Raw genomic sequence first — 24,425 nt, 5'->3', positions numbered from 1 at the left:
CCAATTTGAGCTGTTTCTTCCTTGTAAGTTCACCTTGAAATCAGACTGCAGGAAAAGAGCTATAATGCCAGTGAACATCAGCATACTGGGTAAAGTAAGCATTAAACCGTTTGCTCTTCCTGGCTGAAACACTATTATTTTTGACCTTTGGCTTTTTGGAGTTAATGTTTTATATAACAATTGCACTAATCAAGAGAGGCTTTTGCAGAATAGAGAGTAATTAATTACTAGCTCAGAGGCAGCAGTCCCAGATGTGCTGCAACATAAAAAAACATTCAGACAAAGAGGTCTGTGTTCTTTTTACACAGCTGGAGAGCAAACGCAAAGGCTGCCCTTGCACAGGCTTTAGCCTGACCAACAGCGACACCCAGAGGAACACAAAGGTTTTTAAAAAGGCTCTGCTATGCTCTGCTGTAGAAGTCCCTGTCCAAAATGCACATGCATTTTCCTACTATTTGGAGGAAAGTAACGAGCTGCAAGGAAAATCAGCGCTAATAATTTAATAGAAAGACTGCTAACCAGTATTTTCCTTTTTACCAGCTATCCATAGGCCAACCATGTTCAAAATGTGAGCCAAGATGCTTCTCACTTCAAGCAGCACTTCAGTGGCAGCAGATGTTTGCACACCGAATGCAATTAATCCATCAGTTTTCAAACACCAAGCATGTACCACATGACAGCACAGCTTGCTGATTAAGGAATAACAAAGAGAACACACTAAAAAAAGTCCGTATAAAGTCACTTTTTACTCAAGAATTTGAGTAATAATCTGTGTGATTAAATCATTTTACCCCTACACTATAAGCCCTAATTTTTTTTTCTGCTTCCACTAGGAAAATAAGAGTGAAATTCATGACCACTTGTGCAATTCATGACCAACAGCAGGACGACAGCGATTTCAAAGAAAATCCAGGCACATAAGTCTCCTATAATTTACACTTTTTCACAGTTACTAATAAAATCAATGCAGAGACACAAACCTAATGAGTCTTGAAATCAACACCTATACACATGATTTCTCATACAGAAACATAGATGACACAAATTGAAAGTTCTGGCAGTCATGTGGTTTTGAACTCATCCAGCAACACAAACAGAACAATGAAACCACCACGTGAAAAGAACGTGATATTAACATGAATGGCTGCTGTATTATTGCTAAAAGAACATGGTGAACACTTTCCAAGTTGCTTTAAATTCAGCACTGCAGGACTACTTTTTGCAAAATCCCAAGCTGAGACCTACTACTGGCAAGTAGTATTCTTGGTTACAAAAAATCATCATCTCTGCAAGAAGCTGTAATAGGACCTATCAGGACAGAAGAGAAGCAACCTACAGCTCCCATCCTCACATTTCATTAAAAAAGCAATTTCTCTGTGTATCAGCAAAAATATTTGTAGAATTTTCATTTTTCTTCAGGTGATAATATGGCAAAAAGAAAGGAAGTTACTTGTAAGACTGTTCCCATCAAGGTCATTTCACAGTAAGCAATACTGTGCTAACAAATGAATTATTGATCACGTGTCATTTAACACTTGTTATTCACTGGTGTTACACACTCAGTGGTAATTAAGTTTATGCAACAGTGGAATACGCTGATAGAATTTGTATTAAAACTGCAAGTCTATTATGTTGTACATACCAGTAGCTCTGAGACACATTTTATGAATTCTCAAAATTGCTTTCCTTGGATGAGATAACCCAATGACAGCTAATGCAGTTTACCATCTCCTGAATGGACTTTCCAAATTAAAGCAGAAATTGAGGAACTGTGTGCTTACAGTATCTTTAATCCTTCTTAGTTTAATACTTCATCATAACCGTAACTACTCATAGGCACCCAAATGCTTGCCAAAACATATTACAGTCTGCAGCAGTCCTTAAAAGACACTCTTTCCAGAACCACTTCACAGAAAGTCATCCAGCAAGCCAATTCTAGCAGGATTGTTCATCACCACACATAAGGAATTCAGACCTGTCTGGAAAGAGAAGCAGTACACTGATTACCTGCTCAGATGCCACAATAGCAGTCCAGTGACAGTGCACATAACAGATCTTTGCAATTCCTACCCTTAGCAAAAGTGAGGCTGAATTTGTAACCTACTTACAGAGAACCCATTCTCTGTGTACATAACGTGGATCTAACCCACTCACTCCTAACACACAGAAGCAGTTACACAAGTATTTCACTGTCCTGGGTTGCAGTGTAGGATGTACACAAAGTATTTATTCTATCACCATCTTCATGAACTGTTGAAACCAGGTGGGCTAGTGTTTTCCCAAGCCCCCTGCCTTTTCTGCTAATGACCTTTTGGGTGTCTTCTGCTAATGGCCCATTAACGCCTGGCCCATGACTCATAGGTAACTTCCCTCCAGGGGTTATCTGTGTTAATGGGCCATCAAGGACCCACTTCACACTTCTCATCCTATTGTGAGATGCTCTGCCCAGGGGGAGGAGCCAAGCATTCTCACCTGGATATAAGCTGGTATGTGGAACAGTGCAGGGGCACTTACCCACTGGATTCCCAGAGGACCAGAGCTCCCAGACCTTTCTACAGGATCACTGCTTCAGGAAGAGCACCTCACCTGGACTGCTTCCACCATCCTGCTCAGGTTGTATTCTGACCCTGTCAGTGTCCTTTGTGTTATTGCATTTATTTTATTTTTTTTACCTTTTTACCTTTCTTCTTATTAAATTATATCTCTGACTTGGAGCCTCTCATTCATTTTGCTTTCAAACCACAACATTTACGTTGAGTCCCCTGTAAGGATACCCTTACAAAAGTTTGCATCAAAGGAGGAATTATGTATCAAGGTGTCAAGTTAACCTTCAAAAGTTTAGCACATTTGCTATGCAGTCGTCTCTTGATCAGGTTTGTGAGTTTCTTCCATTCATATCAGTTTTCAGATAATGATTTGAAGGCTAGTCAAACATCACTCACCATACCAGTTTTGTTTAGTTCATGAGCTGTGTTCTCATATCTAAAGCCAAATCGCAGAATCAACCTCATTCCTGTAAATTAAACAACTGGACTTGTGATATTATTTTACCCTAAAAGAGTATTTTACCCTAAAAAGAGCTTATATCTTCAAGAAAAAAAAAAGATGTGATGTGAGGCTATCCAAAAAGAGAAGCAGCAAGAAAAGAGAATTCTTGAACTAATTTTTCATTGTTAAGGGTTTCACAGTAACATTCAGTTCCACAGAATAGCATTAAAGAGTACAATTTCTATAATTGCTATTTGCTGAACAGTTAAATTTAGGAATTGCATTGTTTCTTTGCCCTATCTGGTAGTGATTATCTGTCTGCTTAGGGTATGTCAGTTCATTCTATGTGCTAACATACATTCTCTAATGAAATGGCCAGACACAAAGAGCTAGAGGAGAGCCAGAGTAAGAGATTCAGTAGGAAAAAAAGCTTTGGCTGCATGGCACCCAAAATACCTTGTATAACACAGATGTAAAATTCTGAACACTATGCATTTTAAAATTAGAAAAAAAAGCTGAAAGGAGACCAGACAGCATTGTGGTATGGCAGACTTTCAACCCAGTTTGCATGGCACTGCCATCAAAACATCTTCAAAATAAATCAATAGTCAAATCAGACTCCTAGCATCTGAGCCCACAATGAACAGTTCTGCCACATTCAGAGACTAGAAATTTGGTATATGATATTGAGAAGAAATCTCCAGAAACAATACTTTAAGAACCCCAAATTCGTCTGTGGAAATCAGTCTAGTAGCACTGTATCTTTTCTCATCTTGAATCCTGAGCAAGACTCCTAAATGAGCTGTTGTTGCCTGCAGTCTCCAGTGGCCAAAAGACACTCTCATTTGAGGCGAAACACAAGTAAACAATATACATTTCCCTAGAAATATATTTCCTCTGACTTCATTTTGTTCTCATCTCCAGCCAGTCTGGTTGTAGAGCTGTGACAAACTGAACTGGCTGTAACCCCTTCAAAAGTTAAAAGGAGATTTCAAGACACTACAGTAGACATCTATCTCCCAACGTGTGCTAAAAGTCTCCTTTCTGAAGGAGAGGTAGGAAAACTAAAGCAGTGCTTTTTAGCCCAATGATTCTTCTCCCAGCTAGCAGCTCAGTGTGTGAAAATGCATAGTCCGCTGAACATTCCTGCTCAGAAACAGTGAATAAAACAAATGAGAAGCCTAAGATATTTCACAAAATGTACCTGGTATTTATTAATTGAAAAATAGCCCTCTACTGCAGCCCAAATATCCCCCACAGCACCAGATACCTGCAGGAAACTTGGCACACAGTTTGAAACACAGACATCATAGCTGGAAATATCAGGAAAAGGTGGGGAGAGGATAGAGGCAGTATTGGTACTGAAATACAATGTTAAGGCAACAGGTTATCCAGGCCACCTGAACCCAAGCCAGTTAGTTCCAGTCATCCTTCCTTCTTCCCAAAGACCACAGACTTCTCATTTGAAGACTAAGTTAGTAAATACATACATAGTAAGTAAAGCAATTTAAGAGTAGCTGATTTTCTGACAGAATTGGTTTCATATAATTAATTTTTATCCCCATGATGCTTAGGAGCTGCTTGATTCTGAAATTCTAGGATGGTTTATAGCACAGCCATTCATAAAGTTGTTACTGAAACTTGATTCCTTGAGCCAAGGGCAAATCTTTGCTGTAGTTGATTGTACTGAAAGAGAAACAAGAATTTAGAGAACAGACTTAATCGCTGACACAGATTATGCAGTCCACTTCCTATGTACAAGTTTCTGATTCCTGTCACATATAAACAAAAGACTTCTCTAAAGCAGTTTGCCTACTTAAAATTATGAACTAATTTTACTCCAGTTTTCAATATAGTAACCATGTACAGGAAAAGCCCACATTTTCCATCATCTCTTCCTTTACAGAGAATCTTCTCTTTAGCTATCTAATCTCTTACTAGGAGAATGTCCAGACAGAAAAATCAAGGTGGGACTTCTCACATTCAAGTCCTTGCATGGAAAGCAAAGACAGCACAGGTAAGCTATGGAAGTCAGCAGAGGATACCAATGGTCACCCACTATGGGCTGTCATATTTTTGGATAGATAACCAACATATAGCTGTACCACACACCAGAGGCAACAATGGTGCCCTCACTGTGGTTGCAACTTAGTGTATTTCCTGACAAGTTTCAGTCATTTTTCAGTTGAGTTTAAAATCAAACAAAAGCAGAGGGGAAACCCTAAAACCACCTTTTTTTTTTTCCCTCTGGAACATAATGAAAATGTCTATAAAAGCCCTTTGAATATTCTTCTACTACAAATGTGAAGTAAAGGCAATTACACTTATAGATGATTATCTCACATTCAGGAAAGACAGTAGCCTTGTTGTCAAAGATTTATATGTTTTGAACTTTTGGAAGTTCATATGTATTTTAAATCTATTTGGTCTGTCTTACCAAGTAGACCGTCTCATATAAAGTTTCCATGAATCACTTCCAGATTCTCTTCCCCCACCAGTGTGCTTCTCACCACCTGCAACAAAAACATAATAAATTAAAACTTATTTTTGGACATGGGAATCTGGACTAATTCCAGGAGGTAAGACATTTTTTATAAAAACTATTCCTTTCCTTTGTCCTATATTTGAACTAAATTACCACCCAACACAACACACAGCTAGCTCTCTCCTCATGCTTGATGCAAAAAAACAGAGGACCTTGTTTTAAAAACATTTTGTCTTAACACATGACAGGAGTACAAGAATGTGGTGGTTCTTGTACTGTTTAAATGGTAAGGTTAATACTTTTTCTTTCAACCCCTCACTTACTTAAGTATATACAAAGAAAAGAAATAAAGGCAGAATTTTTAATTAAAATATTTTCTCACAAAAATACTACAGACCATACATCTTATATAAATTTGCGAATATACACAAAATTGCTCAAGATTGTTTTAATTACAACTTTTACAGTGTCTTCCACCTGGCCATCTCCAGAATATATCTCTGAGTTACATTCTTTTGATGGAGGGGAGAGAAGGAAGTAACACATGGAATTTTTAAAAACTAAATACAGATATTTTTAAAAGCTTAAATCTAACTACCACTAGTCAATATCTGTTTTCTGCTAAAGCAGTATGATTCAAAATTAACTTCATTGATTTCTTCACATTTAGTCATTTAAATGGATTGATTAAAACCTTGAAGAAGCACAAGTAACATACCAAAAGCACCTCCAATCTCAGCTCCACTGGTTGGAATGTTAACATTCACAATGCCACAGTCAGACCCCTTTGGCCTACAAAGATAAGGCACAATTCCTCCTTAGGATCGGGAAAGGCTCCCTCCCTAAAATGAGGGCTGTAAAATGCTCAACAAGCATTACACATAGGATTACAAAAGACGAGAAAGACTGATCTTATGTGCCTCATGAAAATACATAAATAATTAAAATTATACCCAAGCCAGCGGAAAATCCTTCCCAAATCCTTGGTAAAGATACTGCTGGAAAGACCTTGTTTTACTTCATTATTCCAGGCAAAAACCTCCTCTTCCTCCTAGAAGAAGCATGTGTCAATGGTTAAGCCAGGACTATCCAAAGCAAAGCAGTTACACAGAAGCTCTGTCAGAAAAAATCCAACATACTACAGCCATAATGAAAACGGCAAACACACAAGTACCAATACCTCCACTGCTGTATGAAACACAGTCTGCTTTAGAACAGATATGAACAGTATCAACAATGAACACTAACAATAGAAATCTACTCCTCTACAGATTCTCATTGCAACTCCAGTGCTCCTCACATAAAGGCAGCTACACAGTGAGGCAAACAGCGGCTACCTCACAGGGCAGAACAAGAGCTACCACTTCTTGAAGCATTGGGACAACTGCATTGTTATGACACATGTCTGAGATCTGTGTCATGACTCTACTGTTACCATCCTTGACACCTGTTTCCCCACCGTCACTTTACCTTAAATTTCAGCACATACAATATGGGGGCAAATGTCTCAGTGTGGACAATGGGCGCGTTATGAGGAAGGCCAGTCACAATGGTTGGCTCAACGTAGTTTCCAGGGCGATTTATAACCTTCAAAATAATAAAAAAAACCAAGTTCCAATCAGCATCCAGCTTAGCATTAGTGTAGGAAAGGAATGGTCTGACTCCTACAGCTGAGAAATCAGAAATGGAAGGCCAGATAGTCTGAGAAGCATAACCCATGTCCACTAAGAATGTAATCAAATTGTGAAGTCTAGCAGTTGAAACTTCCTTTCTCCTACTTAAAAGCTACTTAGAATTTAAAGGTATAAAAAAGTTGCCAATGAAAGACAAGAATTTCTAGAACAGTAAATCAATCCTGTATGATGAAGATGTACAAGTGATTGTCTTGACTCTCCAGTATTTCCTCAAGTTAAATATTGTGAGGGACAGAACTGCAATTTTCCTTTGTTACGTGTTTGACGTTGACCATTTACATTACTGTTTTAATTTTCACTATTACTTGCAACTGGGGAGTGGTGTAAGAGTAGCTCCCAAGTAGAACTGCCTTTACCTGAAGACAGGATTGAAATTCAAACATTCTCAATCTGACTAAACTAATATCCTGTAGTGGCTGACAGGACAAGCTGAAGTACAAGCCTGGCCTAAGCCATCACGTTACTGTATTTTTTTCCTAGAGCACAAGCTGTAGCAGGGAAAATAAAAGTTAAGTCACCTTTCCACCACAGACCACAGAGCCACCTTGTTGTTTTGCTTGTTCTACTGCATCGAGGAACATTTTCACTGCTTCTTTGGTATGAAGCGGTCCATACAGAGTGTCAGCTAAAAAAAAAATATTCAGAAGCATACTTTCATCAAAACTGTATATGTTTGCAAATATTCTTATCACAACGTCTTGGAACTAACTGTTTAATCTGTCCAGGATGAGTTGTATTAGCCAGATTCTTCATCTTCCTTTCAGAGTTTGTATTCTAAATGAAACCAGCTATTTCCACCCCCTGGTAAATTGCTAAAATTAGATACTTTGGATCTATAATCACTTCCGAATTTAAACATAAAGAAACCAACAGCAACTTGTTTCCTAAATGCATGAGTTGGAAATAGCTACTTACAATCCCATGGATCACCAATGCGGACCTGGGCATAGGCCTTGGCAAGCTTTGCCACCACCTCATCATGGATGCTTTCATGGAGAAACTAAAATGTGGTGAGAAAGCTGTAAGATAGCGCAGTCTAGGTAACTATTCCAGAAGTACTACTGCACTTTAAAGGGGGTTGAATGAAGAATAGAAAGTGTTGTTCACGTTCAGCAAATCCCAGAATTAAAAAATTTCAAAAATTCCAAAATTAAAAAGAGATGGAGGCCTCTGAAACAGTACCAACACCAGAAAATGAAGATGTAAAACATCAAAGATTTTAAACAAGCCAAGAAACAAAAATCTGTTTTAATTTTACCCCATCTCAGACCAGTGTTATTGATGAGTTCTATAAACATTTCAGTTTAGTGTTCTAGAACAAACACTCAAGAAATTTTATTGCTACAATTTGAGGAATCACTGCCCATCCAATACACCCAAATCAATTAACCCACATCCATTTTGCCTAGTATTTACTGAATCAACCCAACTCTGAGGAGACTAGACAGACACTACACAGTTACTGTAACACTGTTAAACTTGTTGAAAATGATTGGTTAAGAATTACTAACAAAGTAGGTAGGTAGGTAGGCAGGTAGGTAGGTAGGTAGGTAGGTAGGTAGGTAGGTAGGTAGGTAGGTAGGTAACCCCTTGCTTTGCTGCAATATAAACACTGCACCAAAATTTGTAGCAGTCACAAGCAAAGCTCTGTCAATGAAAACAGAAATACAGAACTTTGCCAAGTACTATTTTTGTGACTTACAGCACATTTAGAAATACTTACAAAGAAACTGTTTAGAGCTAGAATTACACTAGAATGAAACCATGTTCTTATTTTCCCACCATACATATTTTTGACAAAATTAAAATGTGTTTCAAACATTATTTGTTGCTCTTCACAATATTAGGAATTGTTAGGCATTTCTTGAACCAATTTGGAATGAAATTAAAATTCAGAGATACCCAAACCAGACAATACTCATTTACTCACCAGCCTTCTAGCAGTTGTGCACCTCTGACCGGCTGTTCCCACAGAAGCAAATAGAGCAGATGGGATGACTAGGTTCAGATCTGCATCTTCAAACACTTCAAAAAAATTAAAACATGAGAATGTTACTGAAGTAAATAGGCAGTTCACAAGACTTAAGATGCTGAACAGTATTAGAAATTGACAGGCTGGTCAAGAATTATTAGGAACAGTTGCACTAGCACTTTGATAAAATACAAAGAAACACCTTGTAATTCCTACTATTTCTCCACAGCTGGAATTAGACACATCCAATTAGACATAATTATAGGTTTCATCTACTGAAGAGAACCTTTTGCAATAAAGTTTGCAAATAATTTCAGCTTTCTTTTAATTCAAGAAACTGCCAGCAATTCCTTGCCATTTCTCCACCTTGTCTGTCTCTCAGTGAGAAGTTTATCAGCATAAAGTAGCAATCGTAAAGTGTGTCCAGGTGGCCTTGCAAAAAGCATAGCTAAAACACACTGGTGTACAGTAATATAAAATGTACAATGAGCTGAACAAATTCATCTGGCTAGCATACACTGAGATAAAAGGATCTCCAAAATATCACTCAGCTTAATCAGTCCCACAAAAGTCTCTTAAGCATCCATAGCTATTATTAACTATTATTAAGTCTAGGACAAAGTTCAACCAAACAATGATTATGTGATCATCCAAAGTCAGTAACAGAAAAAGCAGAACTTTACCATTAAAAATAAACTAATTTCAAAGCATATACTACTGGCTACAAAGCAGCATAGGAAAAAAGAAGGACCTGCTCAAATGTGATTTTCAAGAGAGTAGATGATGTAGCATCATGTTTATACTTCAAAAAATTATTTATATATAAATAAGCACATTTGTCCAGAATATGACAAAGGTGAAACAAAAGGCAACAGCACCAAAGGGCAGCAATTTAGGTATTTAGTGATATATATTCTTTCTGCCATGTTTTTCAGCTTTATAGTATTTATGTTGTTTATCTAGGAACTGGATGATATCCTAAGGTACTTAAATCTGAAAAATGTGCTACTGAAACAAGTACTTGCATGCTTTTCTTTCAAGTACCATAAGTATCTTAAGCTTTATATATATGTACTTATACCATAAAATGCTAAAAATGTACTGTTCACGAGATTACATATAGAATTGCTGTCAGACATTCAAACTGGCTTCCCACAGAAATGGTGGAGTCACTATCCATGGAGGTATCCAGAATATCTGAGGATGTGGCACTTGGGCACATGGTTTAGCGGTGAATAGGCTGGTGTTGGGTTAAGAGCCGAAGTCTATCTTAAAGGTCTTTTCCAACCTTAATGATTCTACACCTAAAACTATCCTAAAATCAAACTTACTTAATTTAGTACTGTCCACAACCCATCATTGAAGCTTACTGCTTCTCTCATTCCACTCTCCTCTTCAACACTGATTACTTAAAAGACCTTGGACTCTCACTTTTTATCTTAAAACACTGCTCCTTTCACAACACCAAAGACAGAAAAACCTCACAATGTTCTATTATTCTATACAAACTATATGTACTTCTAAAAGTGGGGGGAAAAAACAAACAAACAAAAGAAACAGGAAAAACGGCACAATTAGCTATGAATATTTACATACTTCCAAATATCATCTATGGGATTAAATTTCTACAGTGAATATTACCAATAATGGCATTGTTTCCTCCCAATTCCAGCAGGCTTCGACCTAATGAAAAAGACAAATTATGTCATGCACACATGTATTCACTGCACCTCAGACAGTGAGGTCACCTCTAACTAGAATTAAGCTTCATGAAACATATGGATATGTTTTAATAAACAAACATTTTAGAGATCATGGTCAACTAATCACTCTAGCCACAGCAGAAAACTACACCAAATATGACATTTAACACATGTTGTGAAGATACCTGCACAGCAGTTGTGGCACAAAGAAGTTTAAAAAGATAGGCAAAAAACTAGCACTGGAAAGAGAAAGATGAAAACAGGAAAAATTTGCATCAAAATACTATGACATAGATACAGAAAAGGGTCCTACAAAGATCAAAATGCACACGAAATTTAACTAAGATCATTCATTTCCATGGCAACTGTTTATCTACAATCTGGGACAAAAAATCACAACCTAGATCTGGGTGAATATTTAAGATCTGTTCTGGTTTCCAGGGTTTTTTTTATACTTGTATGAACTTCAAATGTTTGAAACCAAAAAACATGTTTGTTAGGTGCTCTTAATACACTAAGAAGTTGGAATCTAACAGCTGAGATTCTTGCCTGTATTCTTTCAAATATTTGTGAAAAAAAAAAACAACAACAAAAAAAAAAACCACCTCAAAAATAATCTATTTTCTACTACATTTACCAGGAGTAAAAGGTGAAGGGGAATGTATTCATATATTCTAGTCACATTGCCAAAAGACCATAAGCCCTGGGTGTACACTCTAACAATCTTCATACAATTAATCACTAATGGACACCACCACACCTCTCCCCAAACTAATGGTAAGACTATGGATTTGGGGATAACCTGGAAAAAAAAATCTGAATTCTAACAGAACCAACTGAAAAATGCCATACGTATCTACAAGCAGTTTCAAACCCTCATTGATCCAAGCCAAAAAAAAAAAAAAAAGAAGAGGTAACACAGCTGAACCAAGCTTATTTTAAAATCTTAGGGGGCATTGCTACCTTCATTGACCATGGAAAGAAAGAGAAGAACCCACACACTCACCAAATCTCTCTTGAACCATAAGCGCTACTTGCTTGCCCACTTTTGTGCTGCCAGTGAAGGACAAGAGGTCCATCCTCTCATCTTTTGCCATTGCTGTCCTGCACAATGGGACACAAAGCACTGTGTTCAACACAAAACACACAGACAGAAAAGCACCTCACACTTTCCACATGCATCAGCTTCAACCAGGGAGATCTTTAAAGCCAGAGACACTTCTTTGAAACATCAGGTGACTAAGCCAATGGTAGGAAAGCTTCTTCTTAGCCAGAAAAGAGGAACAACACTGTTTCCATCTACCTTTTCAGGCCAAAAAAGCATTATCTGTAGTAACACTGAAATTCAGTCTAAAGTATATCAGGAGATCAGCTCCAATTGTTATGATCCATAAGAAAATATACAAATCTATGATTTTTTTAAAATGCTTGCCATATGTTTTGCCTTCTCTTAAAATACTCAAAAGATATATTTGAATATGCATTTGTACTGGGCATTTCCTCACTGTAAAAATCAAACAAAGTGATTCGGATTATACAGCTTCCAAGCACAGGTATATATCTATGAGCACATGTAGATTCCTGCATGAGCACAGAAAAGGGGAATTATTCTCCTCCATAACTAACCTAAAAGGTTAATGTAATATACATTGAAAAATCTCAATAACATAGTAAGGGGAAGCTAATATTAGCTGTATTCTTTGGGTGTAAGGATATGCAGAAGTGGAATATAAACTTAGTCATGTTTCTTCATTAAACATCCAACAAGTTCTCTGCTTGCAGGTGATCTCACAACAACAAATAGATACACGTATTATACTTAGTGCAGGGCCAGAGTTTCAGAGCAGCGGACAAAAAAATCATGGCAATATATGCATGTACTGGGAACTCCTAGAGACTAGAGTAACTTAACAAGAAGCACCTCAAAGAATATTTTTTATCTTTTATAAAGGTTCACAAAACTCAAGAAATGTTACCTACCCAATGTCAGCTCCACCACAAACCAGAGAGCAGATTGCTCCAGGCAACTTGTTATCCTCCAAGACTTTAGCAATTATCCTGGAATCAAAGATGTAAAAGTGTTAGAGATCTCTGACAGGGGCAAATAGGGAATGAACCATTAAAACTGTCTGGGGGTTTTGGAGTAGTAGTGGTTTGGGGTAATTGTTTTCAGGAGTTAATATTAGATCTACAAGACTTAGTAATTACCTATTTAAGGCTCTTTTTATTTAGCATTTTAAAAATAAGTGTTATTGGTAATGCATAGTAAGTATTTAAAATGCTAATATAAAGTAACAATAAACCTAAAGGAAGCATCATTATGATTTATTCATTGTCATTTATTCTTTGGAAAAGTTCTCCTTTTTATTGAGATGTTAATCAAAGAAACCAGAACTCACTTTGTAACAGCAACGCTAACAAGGGATGTTGTAGGTGCACCCTTCCTAGAAAGAAAAAGAAAATTACATTATCTTCCTATTCTTCTCAATTCTTTAAGAATAGGAAATAATTCAAATAAACAAGTAATTCAAATAATTTTTAGGGTCTCTGATCTACAGCACACTTTGTTTAGGCTGGTTTTCAGGTATAAATTTAGACAGGAACTCAAGCATTTCCTCCTGCAGTGGAGCATTCAGAACTTCTACTGAAATCCAAGGCTAGGCCAGACTGTAGAGTGAAGGAGGTAGATGAAAGCAAAGCAGGAGATAGTAAGCTAGTAAGAAAGTAAAGCTACTTATTTAGATTTTTAATCTCAGCTGTACCAACTCTGAATATATTAATTACCACTATTGCAAGCCCTCACCCTGGGTTCTTTATTCACAGGCCATTTGGCTAAGTCCTGGAGGCATCTGTAACATAGTACCTCAAAAAAAGAGGTTATCACAGAATTAAACAAAACTGACTATAACCAGACGTAAAAATAAAGAGAATTTACGCCTACATTAGACAAACCCTAATATCCAGGAACATCTGACCCTAAATAGCAATCTCATGCCCGAGTTAACAGCCTTAAAAATCCTGTTAGCCAAGTGGAGAGCTAGATCTTACCAGAGGCAAGCATTTCCACAGATCATTGCAATTGCACTGTTCCACCCATAAACTGCCACAGGGAAGTTGAAGGCCGTGATGACTCCTACTAGCCCAACGGGATTCCACTGCTCTATAAGGGCATGGCCAGGTCCTGGAAGCAAAGCCACAACATAATGCAGTTAAATTAAATTAAATGCATCCATTTAATGTTTGTGAGGTTTTTAAAAAGAAAAAATCATTAGCATCACTCTTCAGTCTACCACAGCACTGGCTTGCAAAGAGCTGTATTATCTATGTTCTGCAGCTTACCTGGATCAAGGTTAGCTAGACTGTGCAAAAAGCTCATGATTTGACAACATACAGTTTTATAATTTAAGCTATTCATTTAACATAATGATAACTTGTGGTAATCAACAACTGACAAAGAGATCTCTCCTTTCTAATTACACTTCCAAACTTTTTACATACTTCCCTCTACCACCTTTCATCAATTAAAGAAATCAAAGAGAACCTAATGCTTCAAAGAACAGAGAAAATGAATGGACTGTCCGGCTTATCTGTCTCTTACTTCATTAGGAACTTCAACAACTGGCACTACTGCCCCCCACATCTACTCCTAAAGCTCCCTAAATAACATAAAAAACTGAGATCTTGCTGCCCTACAAGACAGTATATTTAAGTTACACCTCCATAGCTTCATGTCTTTAAAGGAAAAAACAGACAAACAAGCAAACAAGACAGACTTACTTTCTGAAGGCAAAATCGGTCCACCAATCATTCGGGACAAACCAACAGCATAGTCACAGACATCAACATACTCCTGCACTTCCCCAACACCCTCAACAAAAATCTTTCCCATTTCCAAAGAGACCTGAAAAAATTCAGAGTAAGACAAACCGGTTTTTTTTACAAAATTCCCTTGGATCCCAATGTTTTGTCTCCCTCTAATGTCAGGTGTATCGACACACCAAGTAAGATTTTAACACACATTTTTTCATTAGAAGCTTCCTCAATTATTCAGAACTTAAAGAAACAACTCAGAAGCAACTGGACAAGGATCATATCCCAATACAACAGGAAGAAATTAGAAAAGTAAATTAACAGGGAAAAAAAAAAAACCACACTCTGAAAGGAACATCCGACACTAATGAGGTTCATACATTTAGATCAACAAAACCTTGGATTTACATCAGCAGGAGTGCCTACATTGTGTGCCAGGCAAGAAACAAGTTGGAAAACAGGGATTACTCTGCTCCAGAAGAAAACAGCCACTTACATTTTTCATAAACAAACTACTCATTTTCCAACATCTCAAAGTAAATTTGAGAGATTTCATTTGCAGATACTGCTGAAAATGCTTATATGTGTTTAATATTTTAGTAAACTGGGATGTAAGAATCATTTTTTTTTTCTGAAGTTGATCTTAAACTACATCCTTCTCTTAAAAATATGTTAGATTTACTCAGTTAAAATGTATCAGTGAGACTAAGCTGGTATTTGAAGATATCTTCATCCAAAAGTGAGAAAATTTAGGAACTGAGAAGTCACCTATTTGTCTCCACTTTGTAGTTATGTTTTGTAGTCATGCTCTGATAGTTAGGTGTGACCTTCACACAGTATCACCCATCACTTTACACTGACGATTGTACCTTTAAAAGGCTGTTAATTGAGGAATCAGGTTCAAAGGACTTCCATGGGAATTTTCTCTCCATGTGGAAGTTAACATAAAGGTGACTAACTGTATTTCTAAAATGCTTGTGGTCATCTCAAGACAGAAGGAACAGCCCCTATCTGTGACCAAAAAGGAGCAGCATCAGACATATTTACTTAGGAACACAGCAGTGGGTCTGTAAGTGCAGAAGAAGTACCTGGATACTTCACCAGGGCATGGCAAGGTGAGGCTGGAAACTTCCTACATCATATGAGAATGAGTTTCTATACTGTTCCTTTTTAAAGATCCTAAGCCAGGCAAAATCCTAAAACTTGGATACCTACTGCACGTCTTTCACCCTGAAATTCATCCTCAATCCTAGCAGAGCTGAAGAGACATATTATCTGTTTGAAAAAACTAAGAAAACATGGCAAGAAGCTGTAAATTTACTGTTCTACAGTTTTAGAATATAGGAGAATGTTAGCACTCTAATTCCACCAGAGAAACTGTGCTGAGACAACACCAATGGAAATAACAGAACAAAGTTTTGAAGCTTAATATGGGCTTGACTACACATGGAGTATTCACTGACAGCTGTTTCTGAACAGCAGCACAGACAGGCAAGGCCTGTGAAAAGAACGTGGAAGTTCTCCACTTGTCTCCTTTTTTTCCCTAGCAATTAGCAAGAGTTTTAGAGGAGTGGACCTTCAGCCTTTATGTCCTGCATGGCACTGCAAGATCATCTCATTAAGACCATCCCTACTTCTGAAGCCTCATATTTCCACATGTCATGTAGCAAAATCCTGCAGATTACCAGAAAGAGCTCAAGGTTTAAAGTTCTGAATTAGAAGGTCTTTTTCAGGATACTTTTAGTATTAGGAAGTGCCCTATCTGACAGGTAGGAGGGAAAGTAGCAGGACAACAGTTGTTCCACTCATCTCAGAGAGGCCTATAATAAATTTTATTTTCCTATTATAAATTGTCATTTCACAGAATCATAGAATATCCTGCCTCAAAAGGACCCACAGGAATCATCAACTCCAGCTCCCGGCCCAGCACCACCCCCAGGAATCACACCATGTGCTCAAGAGCATTGCCCAAACACCTCTTGAACTCTGCCAGAGTTGGTGCTGGGACCAGTTCCCTGGGGAGCCAGATCAGTGCCCAACCACTCTCTGCATGAAGAACCTTTTCTTAACTAGTAATCAAACTCTCAGCTGACACAGCTTCATGCCCTTTCTATACCATAATACTTTCTGTATTTCTTCTTCTTTTTAAAATTAAAACTTAAGCAAGCAAGCCAACAGAACAAACAGCAATTATTTAACAACTACTAAGGTTCATGTTGGAGAGAAAACTGCTAGTATTACTAAAAACTCATCAGTTTTGACACACCCCTCACCCTCATTCCCCACTCTCGCCCACATAAAAAAACTTAAGCTACTTCTGAAAATACCTTACCAAGCTTCCTAGAACTTTGATTTTTTGTCTCAGGGCATCACCAATCTGTCGCACTATTTCTCCACGTTTAGGTGCAGGGATCTAGTCAAAACCAAACAGAAAAATCCATGTGAGACTGAAAATCTTTAACTCCTGCTGTATATATACTACTAGTTTTCTGTCCTTGTAGTAAGCAATCACTGATTGCTGTGCTTTTTTAATCTTCTCGAGACATTGTTACTTGTTTATTTTTATTATGTGCAGTGCTTTACAAAAAACTATTTCCTCCCTCAGAGACTAATATTGCAAATATTTTGTCTGTTCAAAACTTCAGTTCCACTGAATATTGCCAAAAGCGTTCAGATTGTTAATACTATTACTTCTGTTCAACTACATCACCCACAATGAAACCAATCAATGAGCTACACCTCAGGAAAAAAGCATTTTTCATAAAAGTACACTTACTGGTTTCTGAACCTTGAAGTGTACTTAATACCACACTTTCAAACTTTCTTTCAGTATGACATTTTACTTTGACCGCAGAAATTAAGACACATAGAAACCTCCATCATGAAAATATTAAGTTCATACACTAACTCTTAATATATTTTAACATGGTATCAATATGGTAAATAATAATCAATAGACAAGAACAATTTGCAAACCATATGCAACAGGATTTACAGGTTTAAAACAGCAGTTCTCTGTAAAAACAAGACTGAGGAGAAATGCAAAAACCATGCAAGTGTATCTCCTTACTAGGCAATATCTTTCAAGTAAGCTTATTACAAACAACAAAATTCACGAATTAATAATAAATAGCCTTGAGAAAAAGTCTTCAAGAAATATTTGATGTGTTGATTCTTCATCTGTTGGATTACTTTCAGATTATTTCCAAACATGTTATGAGTCAACATTATACTCACAAATTTTAACAAAAGAACATCCCGAGGAAGCTGTTTTGCTCATCCTAAATTTTGTTGTCTTCAGACAAGGTAAACTACTTTGCTGGCTAAGTGCATATCACCTTTTGAAATCCAGGTTTCAGATATTACCAAGGAAACAACAGGTAGCTGTAAGAACCAAGCCTGGCACAGCCATCAACAGATGGATGCTGGCTGGACACAGCTGGTACAGCTGCACGAGGATCTACAGCCTGGTATGGAAAAATAGCTTAGCTATTATATACGACATATCACTAATGCTTTTGAACACAGTTGTTCTGTGAAATACCAAGACAGTGGGTGAAAAAAAAACCAAACCATGTTTATAACCAGCAGTCTTCCTTACACTACAAGAACAAGATGATTAATGCAAGATCAATACATCCAAATACTCCACCATGTTCTCCCAGAAGAAAGCAGGAGCCTACAGGAAGTGAAACATGCACAGGGATAGTTTAAGTGCCACAGGGTGTCTGAACTTCACCAGACCCCTTGGCAACAGCTCACAGGCACAAGCTTTGGTAGATCTGCCAGAGTTTTCAAAACAAACATATCCCACAAGTCAATGTCCTCATCTTTGTACCTCAACGGTATCACACACAGATTATCTGGGTTTGTCTCCTGAGGTCTCCACTGCAGATTTTTGTTTTAATGCACCACACACAGGATGAACACATTTTTACACCTACACCTTATGGGGCAATTTAACAGCCTGTCTCTGCCAGAGATCTGCAATAAAAGAGAACTCTCCATTAACTTACATCAGCCCAGACCTTCCACGCCTCTTTAGCCTTCTTTACTGTTTCTTCATAATCCTCCAAATTACCCTATATGAAGAAGAACAACAAATTTAGGAAAATCAAACCCCTAGAAGAAATGCCACAAAAAAAGCTTCTGCATCCAACTCAAGATATTTTTATAGAGTACTTGCACTACAGGATGTTTTGTATCCTGACACAATTTGGTCCCAATATGACAAGTTGTCTGAAGCCACTGTCAATGAGAGGCGCATGTGCTGCCTAAATTTTAAAAAGAAAAAACAAAACAAACAAACAAACAAAAAAACCCCAACCAAACAAACAAAAAAAACAACACCAAAAAACCCTCAAACCAAGAAGAAATTTTCATTCGGGTGTCAGAGGAAGCTCCATATACAATAACAGTCTTATACATGTTAATATATACACATATATATAAATATGTCCTCCTCCATCAGCCTCACTGGGCATCAAGGGCTAGCTGAGTCCTAATACACAAAAGGAATAGGTTACTACAATAGCGCTATTCTTACAGTAAGAACTTCCACAAATTTACTACTTGAATGTCACGTTGCTCTCCTTCCTACGTCCTCCCAGGCCACTCATCCCTACTAAACAGGCACAATCTGTCCCTATTCTGCAACTCCCCTAAGAACGAGCTAAAAGGGAAGTGGAAGTGCCCTTGCTCTTCCCAATAATACTTGCAAGAGTGGGAGGCGGAGAGCTGGAGGCAAGAAGTAAAAATAATAGAAGAAGGCAAACGGGCTGTTTTCCTTCCCACGAAAGCCGCAGGCATAGTGCCAGCAGCAGGCCCCGGCCGCGCCGAGCTCCAGCGCCCGCCCCGGACCCAACATCCCCCGGCCCTGGAGAGGCGTGAGGAGTTCCGTGCCCTTCCCCAGGCGGGGGGCGGCTGCGGCAGAGCCCAAACCCCCGCCCTGGGACACCTCGCTCCGGGTGGCGGCTGCGGCAGAGCCCAAACCACCGCCCTGGGACACCCCGCTCGGTAACGGGCCCGCGGAGCTCCTCCCGCCCCGGCGCCGCCGCGGGCCGCGCTCACCTGCCGGACGCTGGCGATGGGCTGGTTGTTGGCGGGGCAGTACGTGGTCACCACCTACAGCGGGACAGGAGCGGTGAGCAGCGGGGCCGCTTCCCCCGGCGGAGGGGGCGCGACCCCATGGGCCCCGCCGTCCCCCGCCCCCCTCACCTGCCCGCGGCCGCCCCAGCGCCCGTTGTACACGCCCGGGTTCTCCTCCTGCAGCCCCAGCTCCCGCAGCCACGCGTAGCGTTCCTGGCCGATCAGCAGCGTGGACATGGCGGCGGCCGGCGGCGACCCTGCCCGCGACAGCGGCGGCAGCGCGGCCAAGGCGCGACGGAGCCCCAGCATGGCCGGCGGCGGCTGCGCGGGGGGACGGGCAATGGCGGCCGCGCCCGCCCGACCGCCCACGGCCATTGGCGGCGCCGCGCCCGCGCCCCCGGCCCGCCCCCCGGCCGGGCCCCTCAGCCGCCCTGCCGCCCTGAGCCGCCCTGCCGCCCCCGGCCCGCCCCTCAGCCGCCCCCGGCCCGCCTCTCAGCCGCCCTGCCGCCCTGAGCCGCCCCTGCCGCCCCCGGCCCGCCCCTCAGCCGCCCTGCCACCCTGAGCCGCCCCTGCCGCCCTGAGCCCGGCCCCCTCAGCTGCCCTGCCGCCCTGAGCCAGCCCTGCCGCCCCCGGCCCGCCCCCCGGCCGGGCCCCTCAGCCGCCCTGCCGCCCCTCGCCCGCCCCTCAGCCGCCCTGCCCCCTGCGCTGGCCCTGCCGCCCCGAGTCAGCCCTGCCGCCCCCAGCCGGCCCTGCCGCTCTGCCCGGGCAGCCGGGGGGTGCCCCAAGTCTGCCCACACTGCTGCTTTTCCAAAAGGGACAACTGAGATGGGATCTCATCATTGCCTATGAGTATCTGAATGGAGGGTGGCAAGAGGACAGAGCCAGGCTCTGGTCAGTGATGCCAAACAACAGGATGAGGCAACAGGCAAAACTGGTGAACGAGTCGTCCCGCTTGAACACGAGGAAGATTTTACTGTGCAGGTGATTAAACGCTGGAACAGATTGCCCAGAGAGAGTGTGGAGTCTCTGTCACTGGAGATACTCAACAACCATCTGGACGCAAATCTGTTCCATATGCCCTGGGACGACCCCACCTGAACAGTCAGGCTGGACCAGATGACCCGCTGTGCTCCTTTCCAAAGATATCCATTCTGTGATTCTGTGGGATCCCACACGCCCTTCAAGAGCTGCAGGGGCAGAGGAGTCCCCAGGTCAGGTGGTTCCTGAAGATAAGAGCAGAAGATAAGAGCAGGGGGCATCAAAACAAGGAAAAAAACCTGTAGCTATTCTTATGCAACAGATAGTAACACAAAGGAGTATGCACAGTTCTTTCTATTCTCCAATACCATGCTTGAATCTCAGCTAAAAATCTCAGTGTCTTTGGCTTCTGAGCCAGCCACTTTTATCTACATGCCAGTGTTAGTGAAGTTACAACATTTTTCTTTCCCATATTCAGGACTAATGCAGCTTCTTGATAAGAACTCACTCTGCAAAACAGGAAGTGATTTCTACCCCATATTTTTACTGTAATTACACTACAGTGGCTTTGGAAATCTAGATTACTCACTGTGATCATGAAATACTGTTTGTTTCCAGGAATGCAGTACTTTCTGAATGACCAAACCAATGAGGAACAAACCCTGATACTAAGATCTAAACGCCTCAGCACATACTTACATGCTAGAAGAGAAATGTCACTATCTCAATAATGCCATTATTTATTTTTTGGTTCTCCACAGCTACACAATTTTCCTTAATGTGAATTGCTCTAACTATAAATAATAGCTTGCTCTTTAAGAAATGGTTGTTCAAGTAATTTTGTCAAATGAAAAGTATTTTTGGATGATGTAAACAGATTAGCAGTAAAAATTAGTCTTGGCAAGGTTTAAGAGCTGGCTTTACCTTTGGCTTTGCTGCATGTATGATCAAATTGTCTCTTTTATTTGGAAAATATATTTGGATACTATAAGACTTGTATCAAAAAGGTAGCAATGTTTTCTTTCTGCAGACCTTCACTTTTTTTGGCCTTATATATATTTACATGATCAAACAGGTGTTTCACAACAGCTGCAATCCATGCATTGTGTTCCAGCAAAAAAGTGGGAGTCTCAAATGTTCAGAGCAGTAGCTGAGGCATGGGAACTGAAGTTCTGTTTCAGCAGGCAGTTCCTCTAGCAACAACTACACAGAGCTATTGATGCCATAGCTGCTGGTTGAGCCACAGAGAAAATCTGAAACCCTGGCACTGTGCCTGACTTGGCTCTGCTCGTAATTTTTGCTCTAGAGCGTCCAAGCAGATGAAAATATCACTGTCATAAGTGGTGCCAAAGTCCTTTCCAGGGGCACCTGGGGTCAGCTCGTCTGCAAGTAGTCAGTGATCATGATGAAGGGGTAACCATGCGAGTCGCATTGTTATTAACTACCCACTGCAGCAAAGATGTGCTTACACCTACATTCAACATTAGTGTGGGGACCAAGCTTTTTTGTCTTCCTGCTGTGTCCAGTCTAGGTCCACATCTAAAGCTAGGTATGTCTTCAGAAGTTGCAAGCACAACAGAGGTGTGAATTCACAGTGTCTGAAATAAAGAACAGACACGATCCGTGCTCTGTTCCAGAGTAGCAGAGCAAGGCTAATCACAGGGGAGTGTGCAGATAGAAGAACACTGTGCAACACCCAGATACATGGAGGTGGGAGTGGGAGGAGAAGCCCCACATCACACTACAGTATGTAGGTTTTTTCTATTTGTTCTACATGGGCATCCTGAGATTTTTTACATGTTTACATGGGCATCCTGCTATTTTTAATCTTTTTAGGCAGAGTTTTAGACAGAAATTATCTGTCTATGGTAAAGGTACTTTGCTTTGTGATCATGGTAACAGGACAATTTACATTCTCCTTGATTTAGATGTGTTGTATCCACCACTAAGAGCACATCTTGAAGTTTGTGATATTTAAAACTGGTCATGAAACATTATTCTGCCATAAGGTTATAATTAAGGTCACTAAAATGTCCACTTCAAATAAAGCTTTCAAACAGATATGAAAAGATTAATTTCAATGGTGCTTGTGAAAGTTGATAAAAATTTATTCTCATCTTGTCCATCAAAGTTGCCCTCTTTCCAGATCTGATCAGCTGAATGTTGTCACAGGAGGTCTTGGCTCCAGCTTAGGGAAAGAAGCATTGTAGTCAAAGGGGCTTGGAAAGGGAGGTAGTTCAACAATATCCCAGTTATGAGACAGACTTTGAATCCTATGAAACTGTGCTCTTGTGTTTTGGATTCACTACAGGGCTCTTCAGATGTAGTTCTTCCTTGCTCTGTGCTTCATTTTCTCATCTGTAGGAAGAGGGACATGTTCTTTGCATCTTTAAAGCAATATCCAAGGAGCATTACTGGACAAATGAGGGTGGAGGCCAAATCTCCCTGTTCAGGAGGTCCCAGAGCTTTTACAGTTTTGTGAAGATAGAACAACTTCAACACAGTACAAGCAATTCAAACAAGGGGAGTGGGGAGGAAAAGGAGGAAAGTTTCCAAAAACATGCTTAAAATTTTGTTTCTTTCCACGTATTTTTGCAGCATGACAGAACCTTGACTCAGAGCAGCAGGGTCCTCTGTCCTGTTCACATGACTTTATTTCAGTTAATTTTCAGAAGGAACTGTATATTTTTCTCAGTGGTAGTACATAAGGAATTCAAAGAACTATAGTGATTCATGCTCTGAAAATAGTCAAATCTACAGGAGGGAAAGCAAACAACAAAATTCCTCTCTTGACCTGAGGTATTTCAAATCAGTGCTTTTCACTTCTGTAGTTTATCAGTTACTCATATTTTAAAGTTTCCTATTTACACTGCACTGAAAGTGGTAACTGCCAGGAATGGCTTTGATCCTAAGAAATAGGCATATATGTTGTATAGCCCATAAAGACAGAAAATGGTTTGAGGTATTAGGAAACAACGAAAACAAACTTAAGAGTCATGTCCACAATGCAACAAGGAATTTAGCATGATCAAAACCAGACTTTGCATATTTAGCTCCAGGTGACAGTGCAATGGGCTCTGCACTCCTCTTTCCATGTTATCCATGCACTGATAACCAGAGAGTTGCAGTTATTAAATTATTATTAAAATGAAAGCATCCTTGGGTGCAGCTTGATGACCTATACAATAACAAGTTCCTCAACCTTTCATATAGCTTTTTCTACCTGCAGAAAGCAGTTTAGAAAGTTAGTGACCATCATTAGAACTATTTCATCACTAAGGAAATGGAAATCCAGAGAAGTTGCTTCGCACACTAATTAGAGAAATCCCTTTAGACTTAAATTTTAGTCTGGTATTTAGCCCTTGGGCCTTGCTACTGTATCATTATCAGTGTCCCATTGTATTACAGCTCTAGAGTTCTCATAGACTGCATCTGTCCTAAAAGCACTTTCTTCTTTGCAAATAACAAACTCTTACTAGTATAAAAACGACTAGCAAACCCACCTTGTGCACATTTGGCTTGTTGTGGGAGTTGTCCTTACACCGATGGGTGGGATAAATGGTGATGCATGGAAAAATGTATTTTACGCAGGTTGGCAGCCTGTCCTCAGTTGGACTCTGCCAGGGATCGATGCTGGGTCCCACACTATTCAACAGGTTCCTAAACGATCTGGACAATGGGATTGAAGGCACCTTCTCTAACTTCAC

The 24,425-nt window shown here is 40.0% G+C and overlaps 1 protein-coding gene across 1 annotated transcript; it reads right to left on the bottom strand.

Annotated features, from left to right (window-relative positions):
- Nucleotides 1-4,175: 4,175 nt before the first annotated feature.
- ALDH7A1 (aldehyde dehydrogenase 7 family member A1) lies at nt 4,176-19,992 on the bottom strand. Its single transcript, XM_083884555.1, has 18 exons — nt 19,870-19,992; nt 19,723-19,776; nt 18,669-18,734; nt 16,985-17,065; nt 14,620-14,743; nt 13,891-14,023; nt 13,242-13,286; nt 12,823-12,900; nt 11,849-11,946; nt 10,781-10,822; nt 9,098-9,192; nt 8,083-8,167; nt 7,686-7,792; nt 6,944-7,060; nt 6,427-6,524; nt 6,192-6,265; nt 5,426-5,501; nt 4,176-4,674 (listed from the first exon to the last, which is right to left on the bottom strand). Exons 1-18 carry the CDS (start codon nt 19,975-19,977, stop codon nt 4,620-4,622), a joined length of 1,536 nt encoding a protein of 511 aa, XP_083740681.1. The 5' UTR covers nt 19,978-19,992; the 3' UTR covers nt 4,176-4,619.
- Nucleotides 19,993-24,425: the final 4,433 nt, after the last annotated feature.

The sequence above is a fragment of the Zosterops lateralis genome (genome assembly GCF_965231275.1).
Source record: "Zosterops lateralis genome assembly, chromosome: Z".
Classification (NCBI taxonomy): domain Eukaryota; kingdom Metazoa; phylum Chordata; class Aves; order Passeriformes; family Zosteropidae; genus Zosterops; species Zosterops lateralis.
The sequence above is the reverse complement of the archived record's forward strand: the minus strand, read 5'-3'. Positions and strand labels throughout refer to the sequence as shown.

Bases quoted from the DNA above. Each gene is read 5' to 3' on its own strand.
- ALDH7A1 (XM_083884555.1), bottom strand. From the start codon at position 19,977: ATGTCCACGCTGCTGATCGGCCAGGAACGCTACGCGTGGCTGCGGGAG. The intron at 13,287-13,890 runs GTAAGATCTAGC...TTTTCTTTCTAG, and splicing joins TGTGGAAATGCTTGCCTCTG to GAAGGGTGCACCTACAACAT. The intron at 4,675-5,425 runs GTAAGACAGACC...TTTCTCTTTCAG, and splicing joins TATATGAGACGGTCTACTTG to TACAATCAACTACAGCAAAG.